Source organism: Lepidochelys kempii, chromosome 14 (genome assembly GCF_965140285.1).
Source record: "Lepidochelys kempii isolate rLepKem1 chromosome 14, rLepKem1.hap1, whole genome shotgun sequence".
NCBI classification, from domain to species: domain Eukaryota; kingdom Metazoa; phylum Chordata; order Testudines; family Cheloniidae; genus Lepidochelys; species Lepidochelys kempii.
In genome coordinates, this window is record NC_136393.1 from 43,582,900 (window position 1) to 43,607,761 (window position 24,862).

The 24,862-nt window shown below is 49.9% G+C and overlaps 1 protein-coding gene across 3 annotated transcripts; it reads left to right on the forward strand.

The window, feature by feature from the left end:
• Positions 1-1,430: 1,430 nt before the first annotated feature.
• Positions 1,431-12,460, forward strand: LOC140898409 (uncharacterized). Of its 3 annotated transcripts, XM_073312214.2 has the most exons (6): positions 1,431-1,691; positions 8,164-8,252; positions 9,243-9,369; positions 9,941-10,084; positions 10,635-11,225; positions 11,890-12,460. In XM_073312214.2, exons 5-6 carry the CDS (start codon positions 10,670-10,672, stop codon positions 12,297-12,299), a joined length of 966 nt encoding a protein of 321 aa, XP_073168315.1. In that variant the 5' UTR covers positions 1,431-1,691; positions 8,164-8,252; positions 9,243-9,369; positions 9,941-10,084; positions 10,635-10,669; the 3' UTR covers positions 12,300-12,460. The 3 variants fall into 3 exon arrangements, with proteins under 3 accessions (XP_073168315.1, XP_073168316.1, XP_073168317.1); XM_073312215.2 differs by lacking the exon at positions 9,243-9,369; XM_073312216.2 differs by lacking the exons at positions 8,164-8,252; positions 9,243-9,369.
• The last annotated feature ends 12,402 nt before the right edge of the window (positions 12,461-24,862 follow it).

A 24,862-nucleotide genomic window follows, 5' to 3' on the forward strand; every position in this document is an offset into this window, starting at 1 on the left:
CCAGAGACCCACCAATCACTGTCTCACTTCCAATTAGCTATAACTATCTCAAGGACTCAGCTGCAGCCCCAGTATTGGGTACATCTGTTTCCCATCGCTAACGCTCTTAAAACAAGATGGGTGAACAGTATGATGGTTTGAGGCACCTCCCCACTACCTGCCTCTAGTGTGAAATGGGCTGCAACACAGCCCTGCAAAATCCACAGCCTCTAGCAACCCAAACCCAGTCATCTGGATCCCCACAGACAAAGATTTTTTTAAAGATCCCCCCAAACAAGAAACAAAAACAAAACCAATGCAAACCACACTGAGCACAGGATGAAGGATCCCCTCCATGGTTCTGCTACAGGATTTGAATCATGTCTTTGCAGATCCCCACTGAACACCCCAGCGCATCATATATGGGAATAATTGCTGTGCGTAGACCAGCTGCCACCTTGCCAGTGGGTTACACAAGTATTTGATAGTCAGCTATAGAACATTTGCAATCAGGACTCCCAGCTCCTATTGCTGGTTCTGGTGAAGTCTACAAGATAGCGACAGGAGAACCAAAACACATATCTGATGCTTTCAGATTAAAGACAGTGGAGCTGACTAGCTAAGACCTGGGGCTTCCCTGTGGGAGACTGTGGTCCTATTCCCCATTTTGATTTCAGTGATCTTATGCAACTTCTTTTGAAATTATTTGTAAAATGGGCAGCAAAGACATACAATATTGGATTGCCTTCTAGAGCTGGGAACACACTGGCTTGGTCAGCAAAAAGGGCTGGGAAGTGCCTGCAAATACAAACAGCACTCAGTCAAGGTGAGCTGTATACTCATGGCCTCCTGGCTTCTAGCTTGTTTCCCTTTACCCCAACCCACGTGTTTTTAGCCTTGCTGACAAGGGCAGCGCTGGGCAGGGGAGCTTGTGGGGGCTGTAGCCACTCCAAAATTTTCCTTAGCGGCCTCCCCTACAGCCACCCCTCCCAGCACAAGGCACAAAGCTGACATCCTCACTGCCCTGATGCTGCTGGTCTAGGGCTGGTCCCTACAACCTGCTTGAAGGCGACCCCCAGGGCTGATATGGTAAAGCTCCAGGGCTCCCAGCCACCCACATGGCCCAGGCCCAGCGTCATAAAGGAGGGCGGGGAAGTACCTGGTCTCTCCTCCAATCACAGCCCCCTTTGCTCTTCGCACTGGGCCAATCATCGCCCAGGGCCGAACGCACCTTTAAACATCCTTCCCGGGCGGAAGCCCTCCCCCCACCCGCCTGAGATGGCTGAAGTGTAATAAAGGAGAAGGGGGGACGTTCCCTTCCGTACCAATCAGAGAGCTGGGAGTTGTGATAGGCAGCTGAGCGCGCCAATCAGACAGCGGGGTTAGGCTCCGCGTATTTCTTTGGATGAGCTGGCTACACGGAGCCTCCGGAATGGCTGGCCCGGGGATTCCCCGCCCCCTGCCAGGCCCGCTCCGGCCTGGGCTTTGGCTGCGCTCGGGGTGAATCGCGGCCGCTGGCTCCCGGCGAGATCCCCGCGCCCCGGCGGCTGGTGCTGGGCGCCCGGAGCCCGGGCTGCAGCCGGGAGAGGGGAACCTCCAGCCGGGCCCTGCCCGCTACTCCCCGGGAGCCTCTCCCAGGGCAGAGCCCCCAGCCCGGCCAGGGCCCCTTCCCGGCCCGGCCCCTGCCCCGGGGGGCCCCGCTCGGAGGGAAGGTAAGAGAGACCCGCCCCCCCCGTCACCCCCGGGCTGCTCCCCGCGGAGCCGGCTGCGATTCCCGGGTTGTGCATCTCGGGAAGATGGCCCCCGAGTGCCATTGTGCGCAGGGCGGGGGGGGGGGAGCGACACGTGGGGGGAGGGGGGCTGAAGAGGGGCGGGGTGTGGGTCGGGGGGGGCGGGGGCGGTGGTTGCACTGAAGGGAGGATGGGGCGACTCCGGGGGCGGGGGGGGGAATATGACGGGGCTGGGGGGCAGCGAGGCGGCAATGGAGGGAAGATGTGGGGGGTCACTGCGAGGGAAAGGGGGGATGTGGGGAGGCTGGAGGGAGGCTGAGAGCAAGAGGAGACTGGCAGGGCAGGGGAGGGGAGAGACACAAGGCAGCTCCCCCGCCCCATGGGGTAGGAGGGGGTGACGGGCTGCCCCGCCCAGCAACCAGTGAGTCTCCCCCTGCCCTCCCAGCAATGGTCAAACAAAAACAAGCCGGGGGGGGGGAGCAAGAGACTTCCCGGAAGGGCTGAACATTTACAAGGCAAATGGCCACACGCAATCCCTCCCCCACTCCTCTGCACACTCTGCTCCCAGTTTAAAGACAATCTCATTATTGGGGGGGGTCTGACTCCTGGGTTGACAGGACTGTACAGGGGCTGGTCTGATTTCGGTGCAGGATTCAGGATCAAACCAGAGTCACCGCGAGCTGCAAGGAGTGGAATTGGGGTTTGGTTCGGGTTCAGTGGCAGACGGTGTGTTCGGTTCCTGGTTCAATAGACCCCAAAATGGTTTGGTTACTTGGTAGTTGCCCCAGAAGGGGGGCCCCTGCAGCTTGCTTCAGTGGGGAACTGAATTTGGGTCATGGGGCCCTTTGTCAGATGGGGCAATTGGAGGGAGGAGCTGCACCAGGGGGTGAGGATGGGGGAGAGAAGTCCTGTCTAAGAGGAAGAAGAGTTGAGCAGCCTTTTAACTTGGGCTTGAAGAGTTATTGTTAACTTCTGGGACCAGGGAGCCCCCCACTTCTTCTCTCTCATCTCCCTCCCTACTCCTGTTGGCTGCCACCTTCTCTTCTTCTACTGAGGCATGCCATTCTGGTAGCAATCACATGCCAGTGTGTTGTTTTATTTTTTATAATGAAAGTAAGATCAGAGTAGCTTTTATTTTATTTCAATTATTGAGCTGAAAAATTGCTGAAACTTTATTTTAACTGGCAACCATTTTTTTTCCCCCCCAGTTTGATTCAGATTCAGTGAGTAAGAGGAAAAATGATGGTTTAAGTCTGGTTCCAGTTTAGTTAAGCATATTGGTTCTCTGGTTCTGTTCTGGTGTGAGTCCAGGTGGGCAAATGAAAACTGCAGCTGTTGAACTGTCCATGGGGGCTGCTAGGACAACCCCAACCCAGGGAGGCTCAGTCATAAGGGGGCGGAGGGGAGGGGGAAAGCTGGTTATTGCTAAGGGCTTGTCTACACGGGCACTTTACAGCACTGCAACTTTCTGGGTCGGGGTGTGAAAAAACACCCCTCCGAGTGCTGCAAGTTTCAGCACTGTAACGTGCCAGTGTAGACAGTGCACCAGCGTTGGGAGCTATGTCCCTCGTGGAGGTGGGTTTTTTTAGAGCGCTGTGCCGCGACTACACAAGCCAAGTTAAAGCGCTGCCAGCGAAGACGTGCCCTAAGGCAGAGGAGGCTGGTGTCTGTGTGTCTCTCTGCTCATATTAGAGCCCTAGAGTTAGTTGAGCTTCCTGGATCAGATGCTTCCAGGGCTTTCCCTGCACTCCCTCCCGCCACCCCCAACTCTGCCATCACCCCCTTCAGTGGTCAAACCAACCAAGATGACAAACATACCAAGAATATGCCAACATGTCACCTGAAGGTTCAAGTGGTGTTTCAACATCTAAACAAGTCCGAAGCACAAATACAGCTACCTACTAAAGAAACAATGTCTCCCCAACCTAAATCCCAGTGTTTGTTGGTCACTGTCAAAGCCAGAAGTACTTAATGAGGTTGTTAAGAATGCTGGAGACCCAACATGGTTCATGTGAACAAACATGGCTGTCACACACCATACTTTGTATTTAAGCAAGAGATACCACACACTACAAACTGAAGGCCAATGTTAAATGCATTGTCATTTGTTAATCTGGAAGCTGGACACTGGTTCCAAACAAGACCAGCAAATGCTCACTATCTTTCTCTAAGAAACTCAACTGACTGGTTAGAAGCATGCAGTGCAAGACTCAGCAGTTGGAAAAAGTGAAGAACTCTCTCATCATCTTAAAACATTTGCTTACATGGCTGATGAATGCACTCATGCAAATGGGCATTAAGTCATTGTTTAGATTATCATGATGTTTGTGGTAGGCCAGTAGATACATTTCTAGATGTTCAGGTTATAGAAGACACATTGGCTGCATCTGTGACAACCCACGTATTAGAAGAGTTAAATGCTAGTAAACTGGACCCCAGACAGAGGCCTGCTTGTGCATTGGATGGAGCTGTGAACTTCCCTGGAAGACCTGGAGTATGAGCTTTGCTCAGAGAAAAGTGTATCCCTAATATTTCCTATAAACACTGCAGAGGCCATCTTATCTGCAGTACCCAGAAAGATAATGGAGCAAATAATTAAGGGATCAATTTGCAAACAACTAGGAGATAATAAATTGATAAGTAACAGCATGGATTTTTCAAGAACAAAGCATGTCAGACCAACCAAATAGCTTTCTTTGACAAGATAACAAGCCCTGTGGATAGGGGGGAAGCGGTAGTTGGTATATCTTGTCTTTAGTAAGGCTTTTGATAGTGTCTCGCATGACCTTCTCATAAACAAACTAGGAAATACAACTTAGATGGAACTACTATAAGGTGGGTACATAATTGGTTGGAAAACTATTCCCAGAGAGTAATCATCAGTGGTTCGCAGTCAAGCTGGAAGGGCATATCGAGCAGGGTTCCACAGGGATTGCTCCTGGGTGCGGTTCTGTTCGAACATCTTCATCAGTGATATAGATAAGGGCATAGAGAGTGCATTTATAAAGTTTGCGGACGTTACCAAGCTGGGAAGGGTTGCAAGTGCTTTGGAGGATAGGATTAAAATTCCAAATGATCTGGAAAAACTGGAGAAATGGTCTGAAGTAAATAGGATGAAATTCAATAAGTATAAATGCAAAGTACTCCATTTAGGAAGGAATAATCAATTGCACACATACAAAATGGGAAATGACTGCCTAGGAAGGAGTACTGGGGAAAGTGATCTGGGGGTCATAAGGGATCACAAGCTAAATATGAGTCAACAGTGTAACACTGTTGCAAAAAAAGCAAATATTCTGGGATGTATTAGCACAAGTGTTGTAAGCAAGACACAAGAAGTAATTCTTCTGCTCTATTTTTACTGATACGGCCTCAACTGGAGTATTGTGTCCAGTTCTAGGCGCCACATTTCAGGAAAGATGTGGACATATTGGAGAAAGATCAGAGAAAGGCAAAAAAAATTATTAAAAGTCTGGAAAACGTGATCTATGAGGGAAGATTGAAAAACCTGGGTTTGTTTAGTCTGGAAAAGAGAATACCGAGAGGGGACATAAGTTTTCAAGTAAATAAAAGGTTGTTACAAGGAGGAGGGAGGAAAAAATGTTCTCTCTAATCTCTGAGGATAACATAAAAAACAATGGGCTGAAATTGCAGCAAGGGAAGTTTAGGTTGCACATCAGGAAAAACTTCCTAACTGCCTGGGTAGTTAAGCACTGAAATAAATTGTCCAGAGAGGTTGTGGAATCACCTTCACTGGAGGTTTTTAAGAGCAGGTTAGACAAACACCTGTCAGGGATAGTCTTAGATAATACTCTCTTCCTGCCTTGAATGCAGGGAACTGGACTAGAAGACCTCTCAAGGTTCCTTCCAGACTGGTGATTCTATGATCTACTCAACTAGCACTAGTACGAGCTGCAGAATCTTCAAGAGACGTTTAAAAAGCCATAAATTTAATGTCTTTGTTGTACTCTCTTTTTCAACAAGAGTCCAAAAAGACTGAACGTCTTGAAAAAACTAAAAGATGCTCCGGGACTGAAGTTCAAATTAGTCCAACCTGGGAAATCTCACTGGTTTTCTCATGCGTGATCCTTGGCTGTTGTCTTAAAATTACTGCAACCATTATTACTGACTTTGGAAAGTATCTACCACAATGGGATGGATCTAAGTAGTGAGGCGGGTGGACTACTTTTGCGACTACGTTCAGAAAAGACAATCACCATTCTCTCTTTTGTAAGTCTACTGTTAAAACTACTTGGATCATTAAACAATGTCATCCAGGCATCTGCTACAACACTAGTAGACCTTTGTCCAGCAATAGAAGCTATACTTGGATCAATCGGAGAGATATGCATTGAAAACGTACTGGAAGAAGCAAAGACTTTAGTCCAGAAGTTGACTAATGAAGGCACTTACGTTGAATCCTTAAGTGAAGGTGAGAAGACGTGTTTGTTAAGCCAGCTGAAAAAGTACACAGACTTGATTCTTACAAATCTACAACAGAGACTTCTGGATTCCATTCAGTCTTTTACAGATGCCTATCTTATAAAACACCGACAGTTGAGTGGAGTGATGTACTACCAGAAATGGGGCTGAGATGCGATCAGGACAGAATAGAGAATTTGAACACAGAATGGAATGTCATACGATGAATGAATGAAGATTTCACTTCAACTTCTTTTTTATCGTCACTAGTGGCTTGACCTGATCTTTGTGCTGTGTTTCCTGGGCTGAAAGAAGTAGGAATTCGTCTCTTGCTACTCCCAGTCACAACAGCTACAGTTGAGCGTTCTTTTTCATGACAGAATAGAATTTTATCTTCTGAAAGAAGTCGCCTTGTGCCTGATCATAAGAATGAACTAATGAGCATATCATTTGAAGGACTGGAAGTTCTGTACACGCAGGAAGTCACCAAAGATGAACGCATTGCATTCAAGAAGTTCATTAATAGAGTTGTGCAAAATTATAGCAAGAAACGAAGAAGGATGTAGATATTGTACTTCATAGAAGGCTTGAGTACCCAATTTTAATTTTTGATTTTTTACAACAGGAGTTAAATCTAAATAAATGAAAAAAACGTTTCACAATCAGTTTTTAGTATGATGCCATACAGCCCACCTTTGCCCTCATGGACTCACTCCTTGGCTCATCCTTCCTGTAAATTCGAACACCCCTCAAATTTCAATTCCTGGGGAAAACACTAGATGCTTCTGCCTCCTCCCTTGTGATCTGGGAGCCTAGACTGAGCAGCTGCTGCTTCCTCAGCAGGGTCTGTGTCAGGGAGAGACTGTCATTAGAGCTCCCTCTGTGCCCAGCCCAGGTGGGGACTTTCCCCAGTGCCGGGAACTAGCCCCCTGGGGCCGTCCTTGGCTCTGCCAACATCAGCTCCTGAGTCAGAGCCTGCAAGTGAGGAGAGAGACGTGAGGGAAAGGGCTGAGGCCAGGCAGGAAAGTGACATTCTGCTGGTGAGCTTGTACCAGAGTGGGAGGGGCTCCCTATATGGCTGCTGCCCTCAGTATCTGGCTGATGAATCTTGCCCATATGCTCAGGGTTTAGCTGATCGCCATATTTGGGGTCGGGAAGGAATTTTCCTCCAGGGCAGATTGGAAGGCCCTGGAGGTTTTTCGCCTTCCTCTGTAGCATGGGGCACGGGTCACTTGCTGGAGGATTCTCTGCTCCTTGAGGTCTTCAAACTACAATTTGAGGACTTCAATAGCACAGATATAGGTGTGAGGTCTTTTTTAGGAGTGGTGGGTGAAATTCTGTGGCCTGCGTTGTGCAGGAGGTCGGACTAGATGATCATAATGGTCCCTTCTGACCTAAATATCTATGAATCTATGAATCTATGTCTGCGGCTCCCAGAGCTGCTGCCCTCAGACCCATACCCACTCTCTCAATGGAAAGCAAACGCCCATGGGAACGGGACAGTCACCCAGGGAGAGGGAAGGAGATAGAAAGGGGAATGGTGAGAGTGAAAGGGGCAGCAGGAGCAATAAATGGGGAGGGAGGTTCCCAGACCCGCTGGGATCCATTCCCTACATCACCCCTGGGCAGCCTGACTCTCCTGGGAACAAGGGGAGGAGCTGACAGAGGAAAAGCCAGGTTTTGCCCCGTCTGAGTCCCTGCGCTGCTGAGGGTACGTGCTGCCGTCAGGGCCAATGTCAGGGGGAACCCCCCCAAAGTGCCTCCTTTGATTCTGCTCTTTCCTAGCATTTGTCTTAGAGACTCTGACCCTGGGGGCAGGGGGTTAAAAGTGTCCCGGTGGGTTCAGTGCTGGTGGGAGGGGCCGGGTCTGTGTTGTAATAAAGTGACTGAGGGTTTTTTAAGCTAAGCGTTTTCCCAGCATGGCAGAGTCCAGAGTGTCTGTCTGCAGGGAGAGAGCCTGGGGGGAATCGGGGTGTAAAATGGACTCAAGCCCCTTCTGAAACCTCCCCCATCACCGCTCTCACCCTGACAGGCTGAGGAATCATATCCACGTTTCACTCCCGATGGTCCCATCCTCCTAGGAAACAGGGAAGGGAAGTGGCTGTGGTGGAGCCAGCTCAGGTAGGGGATTTTCAGGGATCTGCAGGGCGGGTTGTTGTGAAGGGGGAGGGGAAGAAATACTCAGGGTGAGACAGGGAGGGGACACGGTGCGATAAACCTGCTGGGACATGTTCAACCTGGGCCTGATTTTCAGAACAGGCCCATTGGGAGGGAGTGAACAGTCCCCCATTTCTGAAAGAGGGAACACTACAGTTACTATATTTCAAGTTCCCAAACAGAGGGGAGGGGTGGGGGGAGTTCTATTTTGACTGTACAGTTTCTTTCCGCTTTGAATAGCTAACATTTATAAATAACAAGCGTAATGGCCTCAAAAATAAATGTAAATCAAATTTAAGTGTACCTCTTTGCATGCAGTCAGTCCTTTCCTACTGCGCATCTTCCTGTTGTGCCCATGCATATGTCTCTGTAGAGCGTACCTGAAGTTGAGCTGTACAAGCAGGATCCCTTTCAGCCACTCAACAGTCAATATCATGCCACCCTTATTTCTGGGCTGCTGCTGGTGACGGGACTGCTTTCAGGGCTGGGTGCCCAGCCAGCAGCTGCCGCTCTCTGCTAGCTCTGAAGGCAGTGCTCAGCCAGCAGCAGCCCAGAAATAAGGATGAGAAAACCAGTTAACATGCATGCTGCTGTTAGGGCACGCCAGGAATAGCAGTTCATCCAGATTCAGTGCTGGAAAAAGGATGAGCAAGGAAAAATCACGGATATTCATATTTCAAAAATCTGCCCGGATGGAGATCAGAGGGCCAAAAACAAGGTCATGTCTGGGGAAAACCCAGGTGTATGGTAACCCTAGGAAACACCCCCATGGACAGGGCTGGGAAAACTGACCAGATTCTCAGTGCTGAAGCCACTAGCCAGAGGCTACCATATTTCCCACTAGCCAGAGGCTACCATGAAATATGAAGGTCTTGAGATTCCTGTCCCTGTCCCCTGCTTGGGACAAGATTAGTTGGCAGCAGGCACTGAGGGGAGAAACTGATGTTATTTCAGGGTTCGGTGACCTTCAAGGATGTGACTGTGTATTTCAACAAGGGGCAGAGGGCTCTGCTGGATTCCAGTCAGAGAGCCCTCTACAGGGACGTCATGCAGGAGAATTATGAGACTGAAATCTTGCTGGGTAAGGGATTCCTGTGCCCTCAGCTATTAGAAGCTGTGAGGTCTGCATTTCTGAATCTGGCCCGGTTCTTCCCTACTCAGTTGGATTTGGGGAGAATGGGTCGCATAGTCCACAGCTCCAGTGTGAGAGACACTTTCATCTTCATATCCCCTTGAAGGGAACAGGTCCATTAGGTTTCTGCCTCCCATGCTAATTCATCTTCATCTCCCCAGCTTTCAAGGGGCCAGAAGCAGGGTATTGTCCTGCCTGTATTGTTTCTCCTTCACACACCGTTCACCTGCCATCTTGGGACTAGCTCCATCCATGGGGAGGGTTCTTGGTGCTGCATGCTTGGAAATAGGCAGGAGTTTAACATCTGAGGGGTGTGTGTGTGTCAGCAAATCCCCCCAGAGCGCACCTACCCTGAGAACTCCTAGTGAGGGCATGACAACACCCTCCGCCCCCAGATATCTGCTGCTCCCAAGGGGTCGGAGTTACCACAGTCCCATGTAGGGTCAGGTTAAATTCAGGGAATGATACTCTACCAAGACTCCATGGACCCTGATCTTGCCTGATTTTATCCCCTGTGCAGGATTCCCCATTACCAAACCTGAGGTGATCACCAGGTTGGAGCGAGGGGAAGAACCAGGGGATCTCTAGGCCTCCAAGGAAAGGGAGATCCTGAGAGGCACCCGCACTGGTGAGGAGTCCGTGAAACTGACAGAGAAACCATCTGGTGAGTGAAGGAAAAAGCTTCGACTCCTAAAAACATGCTGTGAGCAAGAGCCCCCAGTTCTGCCCCGTCCCTCCCAGGTCAGGGCTGCAGTCAGCAGGTTTCGTGGCATCAAGGCAAATATCAGTCACGGCTTCCCACCCACCCTGTTAGCTGTCAGGAGTTTCCTCCCTGACTTTACAGGAGTGTTTGGATGGGATGTGGAGGTAGAACCCAGTTTCTGAGGCTTTGTGTACGCTACAGAGTTAGGTCAACATAAGCTGCCTCACTATGGAGATGTCTACAATACAGTGTTCTTCCCACTGCTTTAACTCGCTTGCTTCGCCAGCCTAATAAATCCACCTTACCAAGAGGCATAGCACTTAGGGTGACACATTGTTAGTGTAAACACTGCATTGCTTATGTCAACTTCAGTGGCCTCCGGGAGGTGTCCCATAATGCCCCACAGTGACTGCTCTGGTCACTGTTTTGAACTGTTTCTTGGCAGCCAGGTACATGCCCCGCCCTTCTTAAAGCCTGGGAATTTTTGAAATTGCTCTTCCTGTTTGCTCAGTGTGGAGAGCTCATCTAGCAACTACCCAGCTGAGCATGCCGGCTCCACGCGGCAGACGGGCTCCTGCCTGGAGTACGCCAGAGGTGGTGGATCTCCTGGGCCTGTGGGGACAGGATGACGTGCAGGCACAGCTCCGAAACAGCCGTAGGAACTTCGACATCTACAGCCAAATTGCTCGGGGAATGGAGGAGAAGGGCTACGACAGGGACCCGCAGCAGTGCCGCGTAAAAATCAAGGAGCTGCGGCAGGCGTACCAGAAGGCAAAGGAGGCAAATAGTCGCTCTGGGGCGGAGCCGCAGACGTGCCGCTTCTACAAGGAGCTGCACGCCATCATCGACGGCGACTCCACCTCCACCGCCAAGCGTCCCATGGATACTTTGGGGGACCTGGAGTCACAGGGCACCGGGGTGAACCCTGAGATCGAGGTGATGATCAAGGAAGAGGAGGAAGAGGAGGAGGAGGAGTATGGGGGACAGGCGACAGGGGGGTCCGGCGGCGTGGCGAGCCAGGACTTCTTTTTGACTCCTGAGCAGTCTAGCCAGTCCCAGCAGTCCAGCCCCGGTGAGCCTGATGCAGGGGAGGGAACCTCTGGTAAGTACTCAGTTTGCTTCAGTACTGCAGAGACACATCTGCTCACATACAGCTTTTTTGAATAGGTTAGAAGAGGAAGTGAAATAACCAAGAGAGGTACAGTTGCTATCTGCTCATTCCCCTGTACAACTCGGCAGAGGGGGCCCTTCAGCATAGTTTGTTTATTCACACCAGGATGTCCTGCGAATCCTCGGTAGAGCTCTCTAGGAAACTTTCCTGGGAGGTAGTCTGCAGTCCTCTGCCAAAGGTTTCTTGGGAGGGCTGCTTTGTTCCTTCCCCTATGGTAGGACGCTTTGCCATGCCACTCAGCAATTACTTCCGCAGGCACCATTGCAGCGCACAGGCTAGCAGCATGCCGACCCGGCCTGCAGCCAGGAGCTCTTCCCTTTCAGCCTGTTACTCTCCGGAGCGAGAGATCACCTACGGTCCCCACCGCCTGTGGAAACGGGGCTAGTATGCAGTACAATAGCCCGATCTGCTTGTGCTGCTGCCCCAGTGCTACCGCCTCCTTATTGTCCCAACTCCCACCCCACCCCCCGGCCATACTCGCCATGGGTAGGGCTGCTCTGAGTCCCAAGGGGAAGTGAGCGTGTTGTGCTTGTAACTTGTTTCGATCAAGGGGAGTAAATGCACTGGCAATGGTACCTGTCCATTGTTTCTTTAGCAGCTGCAAATGCGGCCTTGAGGGCCTCTCCGTCCACCCCAGAGGAGCGGCTGGGCCAGGTGAGGAGGAGAAAGAAGAGGACAAGGGAAGACATGTTTCAGGAGGTCCTGCGAGCCTCCCGTGCTTCGGAGCGCGAGCAGAGGGCTTGGAGGGTAATGATCAATGACAAAATGCAGAGGGATAGTGAGGACAGGCGAAACGGGCAGCAAGAGATGATCACGTTGCTCCGGGAGCAGACAGACATGCTGCGGTCTCTGATTGAACTTCAGGCTGAACACATCCGTGCTCGCCTCCCCCTGCAGCCCATAGAGAACTGCATTCCGGGACCTCCCTTTACTGGCCTCCACGTAACTTCCGGGCCTGGAGCAGTACCCCAGGCACTCCACCCCACGGAAGATTACACACAATGACAGCTGCACGAATACCCAACTGTGAGAGCATCTTGAGTGTATGTGCTTGTGAATTCCCTCTTCCTTCCCCTTCAAAGATACTTTCCCCTGTATGTATGAAGTTTTTACTTTAGCATTACCTAGGTATGTCTGCATAGGTGTGGAATAAAAATGTAAATTCAGTTTTCATAAGTATCTTTATTAGTCTCCAGCCAGGGGTGCCTGAACACCATGGGGCCATGGATTTGGCAAATAACTATAGGTATATAAAGGTCTATTATCAAGGGTCAAAGTCTGACTGTGGATAGACTCTTGTTGCACCTATTTAACTCAAAGGGAGGAGCACATCTGTGTTCAAGGGCCAAAATTGTTACTAAGATACTGCTTCAAAAAGTAGTGACTCCTGTGTACCAGTCCACATGATGGTCAAATGACCTGAAAACATTTAGGGACTGAGGCTGACTTACATGAAGGGCGCTTTTACGCAGCTTTGACTGTGTAAATGCTGTACAGGAGCAGATGTGTCTCTGCAGAGGGCATAAACATCAGTTCCTTGCACATCAAGGCCCCTTTATGCCGATTGAGTTGTGTAAAAAAAGGACTTTGTGTAAATGAGAATCAGGCTTCGTATTTTAAAAAAAATAAACTTTTTTACAGAAGAGTACAGAAATTAATGCATCTATTTTTTGTTTTTGCATTTACAAACCTAAAAACCAAGAGAGCCTTTTTTTTAAAAAAAAAAACCCTGTACCAAAAATATAATTTGGGCTCAGGTTCTTTAATCCCAAAATGGAGCCTGGAGCAAACAGCTATGCCTAAAAGGTAAGATCCTAATGGCTGAGATGTATAAAATAGGACTGTTACAGAGCCTTTAACCATCACAGCACTGTTCTGCAATGGAGCTGAAACAATACATATTTCCATAAACTCACCCTTTCAAGCTACGCAAAGTGAGATATATAAAAATAGCTATTGCACTAGTTTTAATTATGGATTAAATTGTTACAGAGCGTGGAACTCTTGCAGCCTATCATGTTATATATATATATATATATAACCATATTAAAAACTTTCAAGCCGTTTCTGGCTTATTTTAGTATGAGTTTGAAAGAAAACAATACTTAGTATGCATGAGCTCTCCATCTTATCTTGGATTCCTCTTTCCAATAATAAATACTCCCACACGTGTATTAAGAAAAAAAATCGTGAATAATTGTGTGAAATACCTGTTAAAACTGTGGTATGGCTAATGAAAATGTCATTTTATACAGCACTACAAATGTAAAATAAAATATGCATGAATAATTATAATACTCTCCATCAGTGGCAGGTCCTCTGCTGGACAAGGGACTTGGAATTTGGAGTGAGTTCAGTCAAGGCAATATCAAGGTTACTTCCCCACTCTGAACTCTCGGGTACAGATGTGGGGACCTGCATGAAAACCCCCGAAGCTTATTTTTACCAGCTTAGGTTAAAACTTCCCCAGGGTACAAACTATTTTACCTTTTGCCCTTGGACTTTATTGCTGCCACTACCAAGCGTCTAACAGATATATAACCGGGAAAGAGCCTGCTTGGAAACGTCTTTCCCCCAAAAAATTCTCCCCAAACCCTACACTCCCTTTCCTGGGGAAGGCTTGATAAAAATCCTCACCAATTTGCATAGGTGAACACAGACCCAAACCCTTGGATCTTAAGAACAATGAAAAAAACAATCAGGTTCTTAAAAGAAGAATTTTAATTGAAGAAAAAAAAGTAAAAGAATCACCTCTTTAAAATCAGGATGGTAAATATCTTACAGGGTAATCAGATTCAAAACACAGAGAATCCCTCTAGGCAAAACCTTAAGTTGCAAAAAGACACAAAACAGGAATATACATTCCATTCAGCACAGCTTATTTTATCAGCCATTTAAACAAAACAGAATCTAATGCATATCTAGCTAGATTACTTACTAAGTTCTAAGACTCCATTCCTGTTCTGTTCCGGGCAAAAGCATCACACAGACAGAGAGCCTTTGTTTCTCCCCCCTCCAGCTTTGAAAGTATCTTGTCTCCTCATTGGTCATTGTGGTCAGGTGCCAGCGAGGTTATCCTAGCTTCTTAACCCTTTACAGGTGAAAGGGTTTTTCCTCTGGCCAGGAGGGATTTTAAAGGTGTTTACCCTTCCCTTTATATTTATGACTGCAAGAAAGCCCTGTTTACCCCCCACCCAGCTCCCCTCCCCATGCCCCCTCCCACACCTCTCATCTCCCCTTCCCTGATCACCCCCCACCCAGGTCCCTTCCTCTAGCCCAAAGAAGCTCCCACACCCCCACTAAGTGAGCTCTGATATCGGCACCTGCTCATTCACCCTCATGACCCACTCACTCCTTCCCTGTGCTCCTGTTGGCTACACAAGCAGCCATCTAGGGACACACTGGAGCCTGGCCTAGCTGGGGTGGCCCTGCACTGGGGAGTGGGCACAGCTTCAGCATTTCACCTTTGCACTGGGAGGGGTGGTTATAGCCCTTGGAATTCCCCCCTAGTGCTGCTCCCGATCACAAAAGTTATCATTAATAAAACCCCCATACCCCCAGCCCTAGAAAGCAGAGAAGTATCAGACACTTTCTCCCCCAGTTTACAAGGTAATTGGGAAGCTGCACAAAATCACTTCAGGTGGAACTGGGAAGAGAACCCAGGTCTCCAATGTGGAAAGTCCAGGCACTAGCCACTCATTTCTACTGCCTTTTGGGATGAATGCATGAAATAAATACAACCTGGTTATGTGTCACTACCCACCACTGCACAATGGAGCCAGGAACAGAGCACTAGAGTTGTGATCTCTAATATTCTAATCTGTCTAGTATTTGTGGACTTGCTGGCACAGTGTGTGTGAAGTCCCACTAGGGTGACCAGATAGCAAGTGTGAAAAATCAGGACGGGGTTAAGGGGTAATAGGAGCCTATATAAGAAAAAGCCCCAAAAATCAGGACTGTCACTATAAAATTGGGACAGCTGGTCACCTTAAGTCCCACTCTGGTGTTTGGCCTCAGAAATAATGGCAATTCCTCCTAAAATTCAAGTGGTGGGGACATGTGCTGGGGACCAGAGAGGCCAGGCTATTAACCCTGCAGCTGTGGGAGTAGGGATTGAGTGGTTCTACTTGATCTATATTTCAGTTTTCTTTAATAGTTCAATTCACATGATAGTTAAAAGTGTTATAATCTGTTGATTGTGGGGTGATGTGCCATAAAATCCCGTGGTTCCAAACTGTGAACATCTGCCACGCGTTGACAGGTTTGGAAATTGAGAAGTAAAGTGACCCAACCTGCTCTCTCCTGTTGAACAATTCCCGATGTGCATGTTTATATAAAGCACATGACCCAGAGTGCAGGCTCGATAGCCTGCATCTTACTGTAATATGTTGATATCATCATAATGACATACAGAGAGGTCCTCATTGGTATTGGGATACCCCACTCCCAAATCGCTTATGTCAACCCATGTCTGCCTTAAAAAATCACAGCTGGAAAATGAAAGAGAAATGAAACGTAGAAAATATGCATCTTGTTTATTTACCTTAAGTAAATGTCAGGTTAAAAGGAGCTGAGAGGAACTTCTATAACCAGAATACATGGTAAAAACATCCACAAATCTGATGTTTTTTGGTTCTGAAAGGTACCAAAGTGGAAATATTGGCCCTGAGCTATGGGGTTGAATTAATGTTAGTCTCTCACTTTCAGAAATATTTTATAGATCTCGACCTCATGTTCTCTCTCCTCTCTTTTCTTTAATCTCATGGGTTTTACACATCATTTTCTCTAGCACTCCTTTCCCATATGTTTATTTCTCTGCATCTCCCTAACCCTTCTCTATTCCCCATCACAGATCATTGCACTCCAGGTTCCCAGTTCTCTCCCCTGAGTTTATCCCTTCCTTTCTTGCTGCCTGCCCCAGAGTATTTTCCTTCTCAGGACAATTTTGCTTTCACTCTTCATTTGAGTTTCCCTCCACTTTCTCCAAGCTTCTGTCTTTACACTGGTTTTACTTTATTTTTCTTTCTTTCATTTCTTTCCCCCGTTCTGGTTAAACCTACCCTGTACTTGACTCTCCACACCTTCATCCATCTGACATCGCCCCACCCTCTAGCTGCTTCCCACTATAGCATCCCTTCCCTCGTGACTTGTAGGTCACACTCTCCAGTTTCTGGGTCGCCCTCTCCCAGGCTCCCTGCTGCTTTGGAGCCTCCAGCTTCTCCCCAAAACCCCAAATCCTAATTAATTAATTCTGTGTCCCTACCACCCCCACATCTTCCTGTCCCTAGCCTGGCTGTTAATTCTACTCCTTAACCCCCACATCACTTCTGCCCCCAGCCCCTCCCTCAGTTCTGACCTGCAGCCCCCTCCCCCCCATCTGCCCCTCCGCTCCTCCTGCAGCTCCAGGGGTTCTTCCGCCACCCCCTCCCATCGTTGGTGCTGCAGGGAGGGGGAGGAGCTTTCAGGGGCCATAGAGATGAGATATCAGGGGTTGGGTAGACAGGGGCACAGATATAAGACAGAGCACTAGTTAGATGGGAATCCTCCAGGTCAGAGAGACTAGGATGACTGTGGCTAGAGAAGCCCATTTTTCCATTCCCAGTGGGCTCTTCCCCCCCATGTCAGTGACACTGTCTGATGAAGGATCCCCAGAGTCCTCCTGTATCATAAAGGACAGTAGCAAATAGGCTGCACAATCCCTGGGGCAATAACAAGATTGGCTTCTCTACCTCACCTAATGCTTTCTGTGTGATATATGCCATCATGTGACAGCAGTGCCCCTCTGTCATGTACATTGGCCAAACCAGACAGTCTCTATGCAAAAGAATAAATGGACACAAATCAGACATCAAGAATTATAACATTCAAAAACCAGTCGGAGAACACTTCAATCTCTCTGGTCACTCAGTTACAGACTTAAAAGTAGCAATTCTTCAACAAAAAAACTTCAAAATCAGATTCCAATGAGAAACTGCATAACTGGAATTAATTTGCAAACTGGATACCATTACATTAGGCTTGAATAAAGACTGGGAGTGGCTGGGTCATTACACAAATTGAAACTATGTTTGCAATCTAATTTCTCCATGTTAAGTATCCCCCTACTGTTACTCACACCTTCTTGTCAACTGTCTGAAATCGGCCATCCTGATTATCACTACAAAAGTTTTTTTTTCTCCTGCTGATAATAGCTCATTAATTAGCCTCTTAGAGTTGGTATGGCAACTTCCACCTTTTCATGTTCTCTGTGTATATATCTATATATCTTCCTACTGTACGTTCCATTCTATTCATCCAATGAAGTGAGCTGTAGCCCACGAAAGCTTATGCCCAATTAAATTTGTTAGTCTCTAAGGTGTGTGAGAAAACTCTGTCCTTGCCTCTGTGGGTCCCGCGTTTCTTGGCAGATTTTGCTATCCTCAGAGGCTCACTGTGACCTTCCATGTAACCCTTCTTTCTCTAGAGACAAGGGTCACAGTCTACTGAGCCATTTTCATCATAAGCCAGCAAGGGAGGTGAGGAGAAGTTATCCTTCCTTGCACAGTCTCTGTTGTCTCCCAGTCTCAGTGATTAATCAGGGGGGAAAGGGGGGGGAGCCTGGGCCCCCCTTCTACTCCAGGCTCCAGCCCAGGGACCCTAAAAGTATCAGCTATGGTAGCTGATCTTTTAGAAACATGACATGTACAATTTCCTGGGCTACTTCCCCCACAGCAGCCCTCACTTCCTCAAGCTCCACTTCACCCTTACCTCAGGGCCTCCTTCCTTGTGCCTGATATGGAATATCAGGGTTGGAAGGGACCTCAGGAGGTCATCTAGTCCAACCCCCTGCTCAAAGCAGGTGTGTACTACTCAGTCTCTCCAACAGCACAACTTCCTCCCACAGCTCCTGACATGCACACCCACCTGACTGGCTGGGAGGCTTTTAACTAGTTTCAGCCAGCCCCTGATTGGCTTGAGGTGTCCCAACCAACCTAGCCTTCTCCCTGCCTTCTCGAAAGTTCTTAATTGGCCCCAGGTGTCTTAATTGACCTGGAGCAGCTGCCATTTCACTTATCCTGGTACCAGGGATTTGTTTAGCCTGGAGCTAATATATCTATCTCCCACTACTTTTCTATAGCCATCTGGCCTTGCCCCGTCACAGATGCCACAAGTACTCCTCGTTCCTAATGCTCTCTGTTGTTTGACACCAGAGACTGGACAGAGACTTCATGATAGAAAGTCCACAGGAGGAGATCATAGAGACTACACTCTCTGAGGCTAGAAAGGCTGATTTCAGAGTCCCCAGTGGGATATTCCTCTCCCTCCCTCCTCCCACCGTGGTCTCAGGGACACAGGCGGAGCCAGGATCCTACCCCCAGCACCCAGAGCCAGGGTCGGATTCTCTCCCCAGGGACGGAGCCCGGCGGGAAAGTGAAGATCGGGGCCTCGTCACCAGCATCGATAAATGTCACCTGCCCCCGGCCACAGTCCAGACAAACCCGGATCCTGCTGGGGACCCGGATCAGGGGCAGGGGGGTGGCAGGGGAGGTGAGAGCCCAGAATAGATCCAACATATACCCCATAGCCTAGATCCCCTCCTCTGGGCTGATATCTCCCTTCCTCCTCACAGACTCTCTGGCCACCCCCACAAACCAGCCTCCCTCACCCCCCACCTCCACCTCCAAGCAATGTCTCCCCGAGGTGAATCCCTCACAGCCCAGCACACAGGGCTCAGTGTCAAATCTCTCAGGACTGTCAGGCAGATACTGCCGTGTTTCTTCCCATCTCACACTTTTCCGATCCTCAGACAGGACTAGTTGGGGATGAGCCATGTCTGGATTCAGAGTCACGTTCATTGGGGAGAGAGAATCAGAGCATTGGAGGCAGAGCTCAGCCCCAGGGAAGGCTGGGACCATTTCTTACATTCCCCAGCAGCTCTATTCTGGCTGGGACATTCCTGGCCTGGATCCCAGGGAGCTGCCTCTGTCCTGGGCACCTGAGACTAAGAAGAGATGTCACTGCAGTTCCTCACCATTTAATAGGAACCACTTCACTGGTTTCTCATTTGTTTGCAGAGGCTTCAGCTCCCAGCTCCCCATGCTGGGGCTGCTCCATTCCCAGCATCAGAGACCCAGACAGGAAGGTGTCAGAAGCTTTTGGTGAGGAGGGATCAGAAGAGGCAGATACCAGCTTTAAACCCCAGAGGGAAGCTCCCTCCCCTAATGCAGCCTCCACTCCCAGGCCAGGGAAAAGAGAGGAAGGGGCAGCATTGCGGAAGTGCCAATTAAGACCAGAGCGTAGGAGGTGGCATTGGGTGGGATAGCCCCATCTCCAGCCCAGAGAGAAGGGAGAGGGACCAGCATCAGAGGGAGAGCATCTCTCCAATCCATGAAAGAGTGAGCAGTTCCAAAGGGAGAGCCTAGCCCTGCCCAAAGGAAAGGCAGGATGTCGGAGAAAAGCGATGGGGAGACCCCCTGCACTGGGGTGAAGGAGAGGGATCTGTCAGCACTCAGGGGAGGGAACTCTCTACTCATTCCTCTCAATTTTATATTAAAAGTCTTGTTATTGTCTATGAAAACCCCACGGTCAGAGTTAAGGGTGTTTGGATGCTTCAGGGAGAGGGTTTCTGATCATCAGCGTGAGCATGAATTCAGTACAAAGGTTGGTGTCAGGATTGTTCGTGTGACTTCAGCTTCTGATCACCTCACTGTTTAATGGGTTTATTTTTAGGGCTGGGTGTCATGGCTGGGGTTGGTTTTGTTGGTAACTTTAACTACAATCTCATGAAGATGTTTTCACTGGAATTGTCTCATAATTTAAACGCAATTTCACCATGTCTGAACGATCCTATTTAAGCCTTGTCCTGGCCATCCCGACTTTTTTGGCAAAAGTGGGGTGCAGAGGAACATGCAGGGGGGCGAGTGGTGATGCCAGCCCCAGACAGGCAGAGTTCAGGAAGGGAGGAAGGTGGGGCTTGAGCTAGCAGCAATGCCAGTGCATGGGGGGGCAGCGACACCAGCCCTGCTGGGATGGAGTGGGGAGGGCTCAGACTAACCCCACATGGTGTCCCGTTTTCCCTTTGGGAAATATCGTCAACCTACCTCTTTTTGTCTCCCGTGCAGATGGCAGAGTGTCTGGATGGGGAAAGGAGGAAAGAGAGAAAGTGTCAGGCTTTCATATTTATGTAATCCTTCTGCCCGTCAGAGTTGGCAGCAGCAAGGGCCGGGTTCAGTATCTAGGGGTTCCGTTCCAATAACACAATGCAAAACTGGCTGGAGCCCCCACCCAGTGGCATGGGACAAATATATACCACCCTCGCTGGGCGCCTCCAAGAGGCAATACTTCCCCTCTGGCAAGCACAGAGTCTGAGTGTAGCAAAGCCTTTTAATAACAGAAACAATGTGGCATTATGTTGGGGAAATACCACCAACAGGATTCCTAACACAACCCATGAGCAAAAAACCCACCCCAAGCAAATTGGGGCATGCCCTTTCCCTTTGGTTCTTGAGTCCAGCAACCCCAAATCACCCAAAGTCCCAAAAGTCCAACACCCCCAAAGTCTCTGTCCCTGGTCAGGGCAGCCCCAGAGTTCGAAAGTTTATCTGCAGAGTTTTACCTCCCAACCTGGGTGGAGATGGGGTGGGGGGGTGGAGGTTAAGGGGCACCTTATGTGGTCCAAAGCCGATTGCCCCACCTCTCCATGGGGCTCCACTCCGCTCTGCCAGCCGCCCCCATAAGCTGCTCCAGGCATCCCACAGACTGCTCGGCTCCACCAGCACCTCTGCTCTGCCAGCCGTCCCACAAACTGCTCCGCAATATATCTTCAGGTTTCAGGGGAGCAGCCGTGTTCGTCTGTATTCGCAAAAAGAACAGGAGGACTTGTGGCACCTTAGAGACTAACCAATTTATTTGAGCATGAGCTTTCGTGAGCTACAGCTCACTTCATCGGATGCATACTGTGGAAACTGCAGAAGACATTATATACACAGAGACCATGAAACAATACCTCCTCCCACCCCACTCTCCTGCTGGTAATAGCTTATCTAAAGTGATCATCAAGTTGGGCCATTTCCAGCACAAATCCAGGTTTTCTCACCCTCCACCCCCCCACACAAATTCACTCTCCTGCTGGTGATAGCCCATCCAAAGTGACAACTCTCTACACAATGTGCATGATAATCAAGTTGGGCCATTTCCTGCACAAATCCAGGTTCTCTCACCCCCTCACGCCCCTCCCAAAAACCACACACACAAACTCACTATCCCGCTGGCAATAGCTCATCCAAAGTGACCACTCTCCCTACAATGTGCATGATAATCAAGGTGGGCCATTTCCAGCACAAATCCAGGTTTTCTCACCCCCCCACCCCCATACACACACAAACTCACTCTCCTGCTGGTAATAGCTCATCCAAACTGACCACTCTCCAAGTTTCTGAGGCTGTGGATGACATTGCGTTCCGCATGGCTGAGGTTATGGGGCAAGTGATGCTGCTTTTCCACAATTTCAGCCCGTGCACGTCGGCGGAAGCACTCTATGTAGAAGTCCAGTCTGCTGTTTCGACCTTCAGGAGGAGTCCACCTAGAATCCCTCTTTCTGTACCAGCAGGATAGTGAGTTTGTGTGTGTGGTTTTTGGGAGGGGGGTGAGGGGGTGAGAGAATCTGGATTTGTGCAGGAAATGGCCCAACTTGATTATCATGCACATTGTGTAGAGAGTTGTCACTTTGGATGGGCTATGATCCAGCCGTGCCAATGATCTCTGAGTTCTTAGCTGCAGTTCTAAGCCTGAAACTGGCAGGCAGCCCAGGAGAATTGGGCAATTCTGACATCCGAAACTTTCCAGTCAAATTGGTCTGACTCACATCTGGTATTTCTGCTGAGTGAGGGAGCAGTGGCCATATGTAAACTCAGTCTCTCCACTTTACAGCCATGGATCCTAATGCTGCAGCCCTTGGGATCCTGGGAATCCAGCCTGTGCAGTGATGGTCCTCCCAGCCCCCCTTAACTAAGCAGACACCAGACCTTAACAATCACTTTATTCTGGTTAGGCTTTTGCACACCCTGGTGGGCTACCTCTGGGTCCAGCGTCAGTTCAGATGCACTTCACGGACTCACCCTGGGCTCAGCGCAGGAACGGAGGGGTTGGAGGAGGGTGGGCACTGGACTTCCCTTCACTTCCCTCTGTTGGAGCAAAATCTTAATGCCCCACCTCCCTCACCATCACCCCACCCCTGCCATTGTGCAGAAGACCCAGGTGTTACCGGTGCAGAGGAGACCTGGTGGGGCAGGAGGGAATTTCAGTGGCTGCTGCACTCAGAGAGAACCACCCACCGATGCATGCGACCCGACAGAGCCTGCACTGAGGGCTCCTTGTCCAGGAAATGCTGGGACAGCTGCCCTGGAGTGAACAGGTTTAGGTTTCTCCCAAAGACAGCTTGCTGGGAGGTGGGCTGGTCCTTGCCAATAAACCTCAATTTTAAATCGCTGAGGAGGAGGGAGCGAAGGCCCCCTGCAGTGACTGCCACCCTCCCTAGCCTGAATCAATGCATCCCTCCTGCTCCTATCCCATACAGCATCAGTGTGCAGCAGGCGAGAGAGCTCCTTCCCCTTCCCTGCCCCCCCGTTGGCGCGGGACAGAGGCTCTGTGTGTGTCTAGCCAGGCGGGGCGAGGGAAGAGCAGTTTTGCGCTATGCTATGCCGGGGGGAGGGAGCGTGTGAGCCCCTGGCTAGAGATCTTGACCTGGGTCTGCTCCTGGCTTGCCTGAGTTAGATAAAAGCCTTGTGCGATTGTTGAGTGTGATGCTTGTTCCAGGGTTACTTTGAGCTGGGACCCCTTCCCTGACGCTGGATACCGCCGCCTGACACGGATTAGGGCTGAGTCTTAACAAATAACCCCTCCCCCTGTGTATGGAGCAATCAAACTTCCCTCTCACCTGGTGCAGGCTGCTCTGCTCAACCATCAACCAAGTCACATGGCATCTGTCTGTCCCCACTCCGTCTACAGGCTCACACCCCAGAGGCAGCCTCTGATTGCAGCCTCCTGAACCAAGATGCTGGGAGCGCTGCCCCCAGGAACCAAGCTCAGAAGTTGTTCAATGGGCTCTGCTAAAAGAAGGCTCCCCTCTGAGCTCTCTTTAACTGCTGAATGGTCGTTCACTCGGCCGAATGCCTGGACCGGACTGCGTGGGAATAAGGAAAGAGCAGAAAGTGCTGGGAGTTTGCCCAAGGCCCGACACACCCTGGATACTGCAGGACAGGTTTTCATGATGAAGGAGCTTTGCACCAGTCTCCTGTATCCTCCAGCAAATCGCTTCCCCGTGACATCATGTCCCGCAACACAGAGTCCCAGCTTTGCCTCTCTTTAAAACCCAAAGTGACACGAGACTGAGCCCTGCAGTCCACCTGGATTACACCGGGTACCAGCCGCCAGTCACTGTACCGCGTGTGCCACAGTGAGCTAACCCCAGCCTGTGAGAGCCACACAACCTGAGCCAGGAGCCAGCCAAGCCACGCCTCCTGGGAAAGATCCCACAGGGCAGTGTGTTTTCCTCACCATACCCGGGGCAGTACGAAGAGTGTGAGATCACCACGGCTGACTGAAGGAAGCAAACCACAACACTCCACCCTGGTTACCTCGAGCAATACAGCATCTCCCCACCTCCGGGAGGTTCGCCTGGCAACAAGATTCCCGGCTTCATGAAACAAGTGCATCCTGCAGTGAGAGTGCCCCACTCTCTAGGCAAGGCACTAGTGGGCAATTGACCTGACCGGGACGGCAAGCCCCGATCCGCGAAGATAGAGAGGGAGGGAAGGAAGGGATTTTGCAATGAGCCATGGTGCAAGTGAAGGGCAGTGGATTGCACCAAGTAGGGACGGCACCCCAAATCAGAGCAGGGGGAGAATGCACTCAGCAAGGACTGTACCCCTGAGTCAGAGTAAGAAGGAGTGGGGAGAACTCCATTCTGACTTCTTTGTTTTGTGTCTGTCAGGGGTAGCTCATCACTGCGACCACCTGAGGGAGGTGTTGGGTTGAGATCAGCTGGTCAAAGCAGGCAATAGGGACAGAATCGGAGACTTGAAGCTCCTCGAGTGACCTCTGACCTTTCCAGACCTGCCCTTCAATCAGACACAGCGATTGTAAAGTTGAATGTGATAGTAACTAGACCCATTTGAAACCCTTCACCACACAAGACAAAGCCTGTAGGATTCATCATGAACTATTTATTTCTCCTCCCCTGGCTCCCTGCAGCCACCAGCCACCTTGGAGCTTTCCCTCCTCTCTCCCAGGCTGGGCTCACTTGATCGCAGGAGCTCAGCGGAGGGTCCAGCTTTGCTCTTTCACTTCCATTCTTCACGTCTTTGGGTGTCTGCATTGGCACCTGAGCAGCCGGATGGAAACACTGAGTCCTCTGTCTCGGCAGGCAGGCCCAGCCGCCAAAGCCAAAGACTCCCTGAGAACAGGGGGAGGTTCGCCTGAACTCTCAGGAGCGGAGGCTGGGCCCATAGGGTAGGGTTACGATATTTGAACTTTCAAAAAAGAGGACACTCCGAGGGTGGGGGGGGAGTGGTAGCCTTGCCCCCTATCTA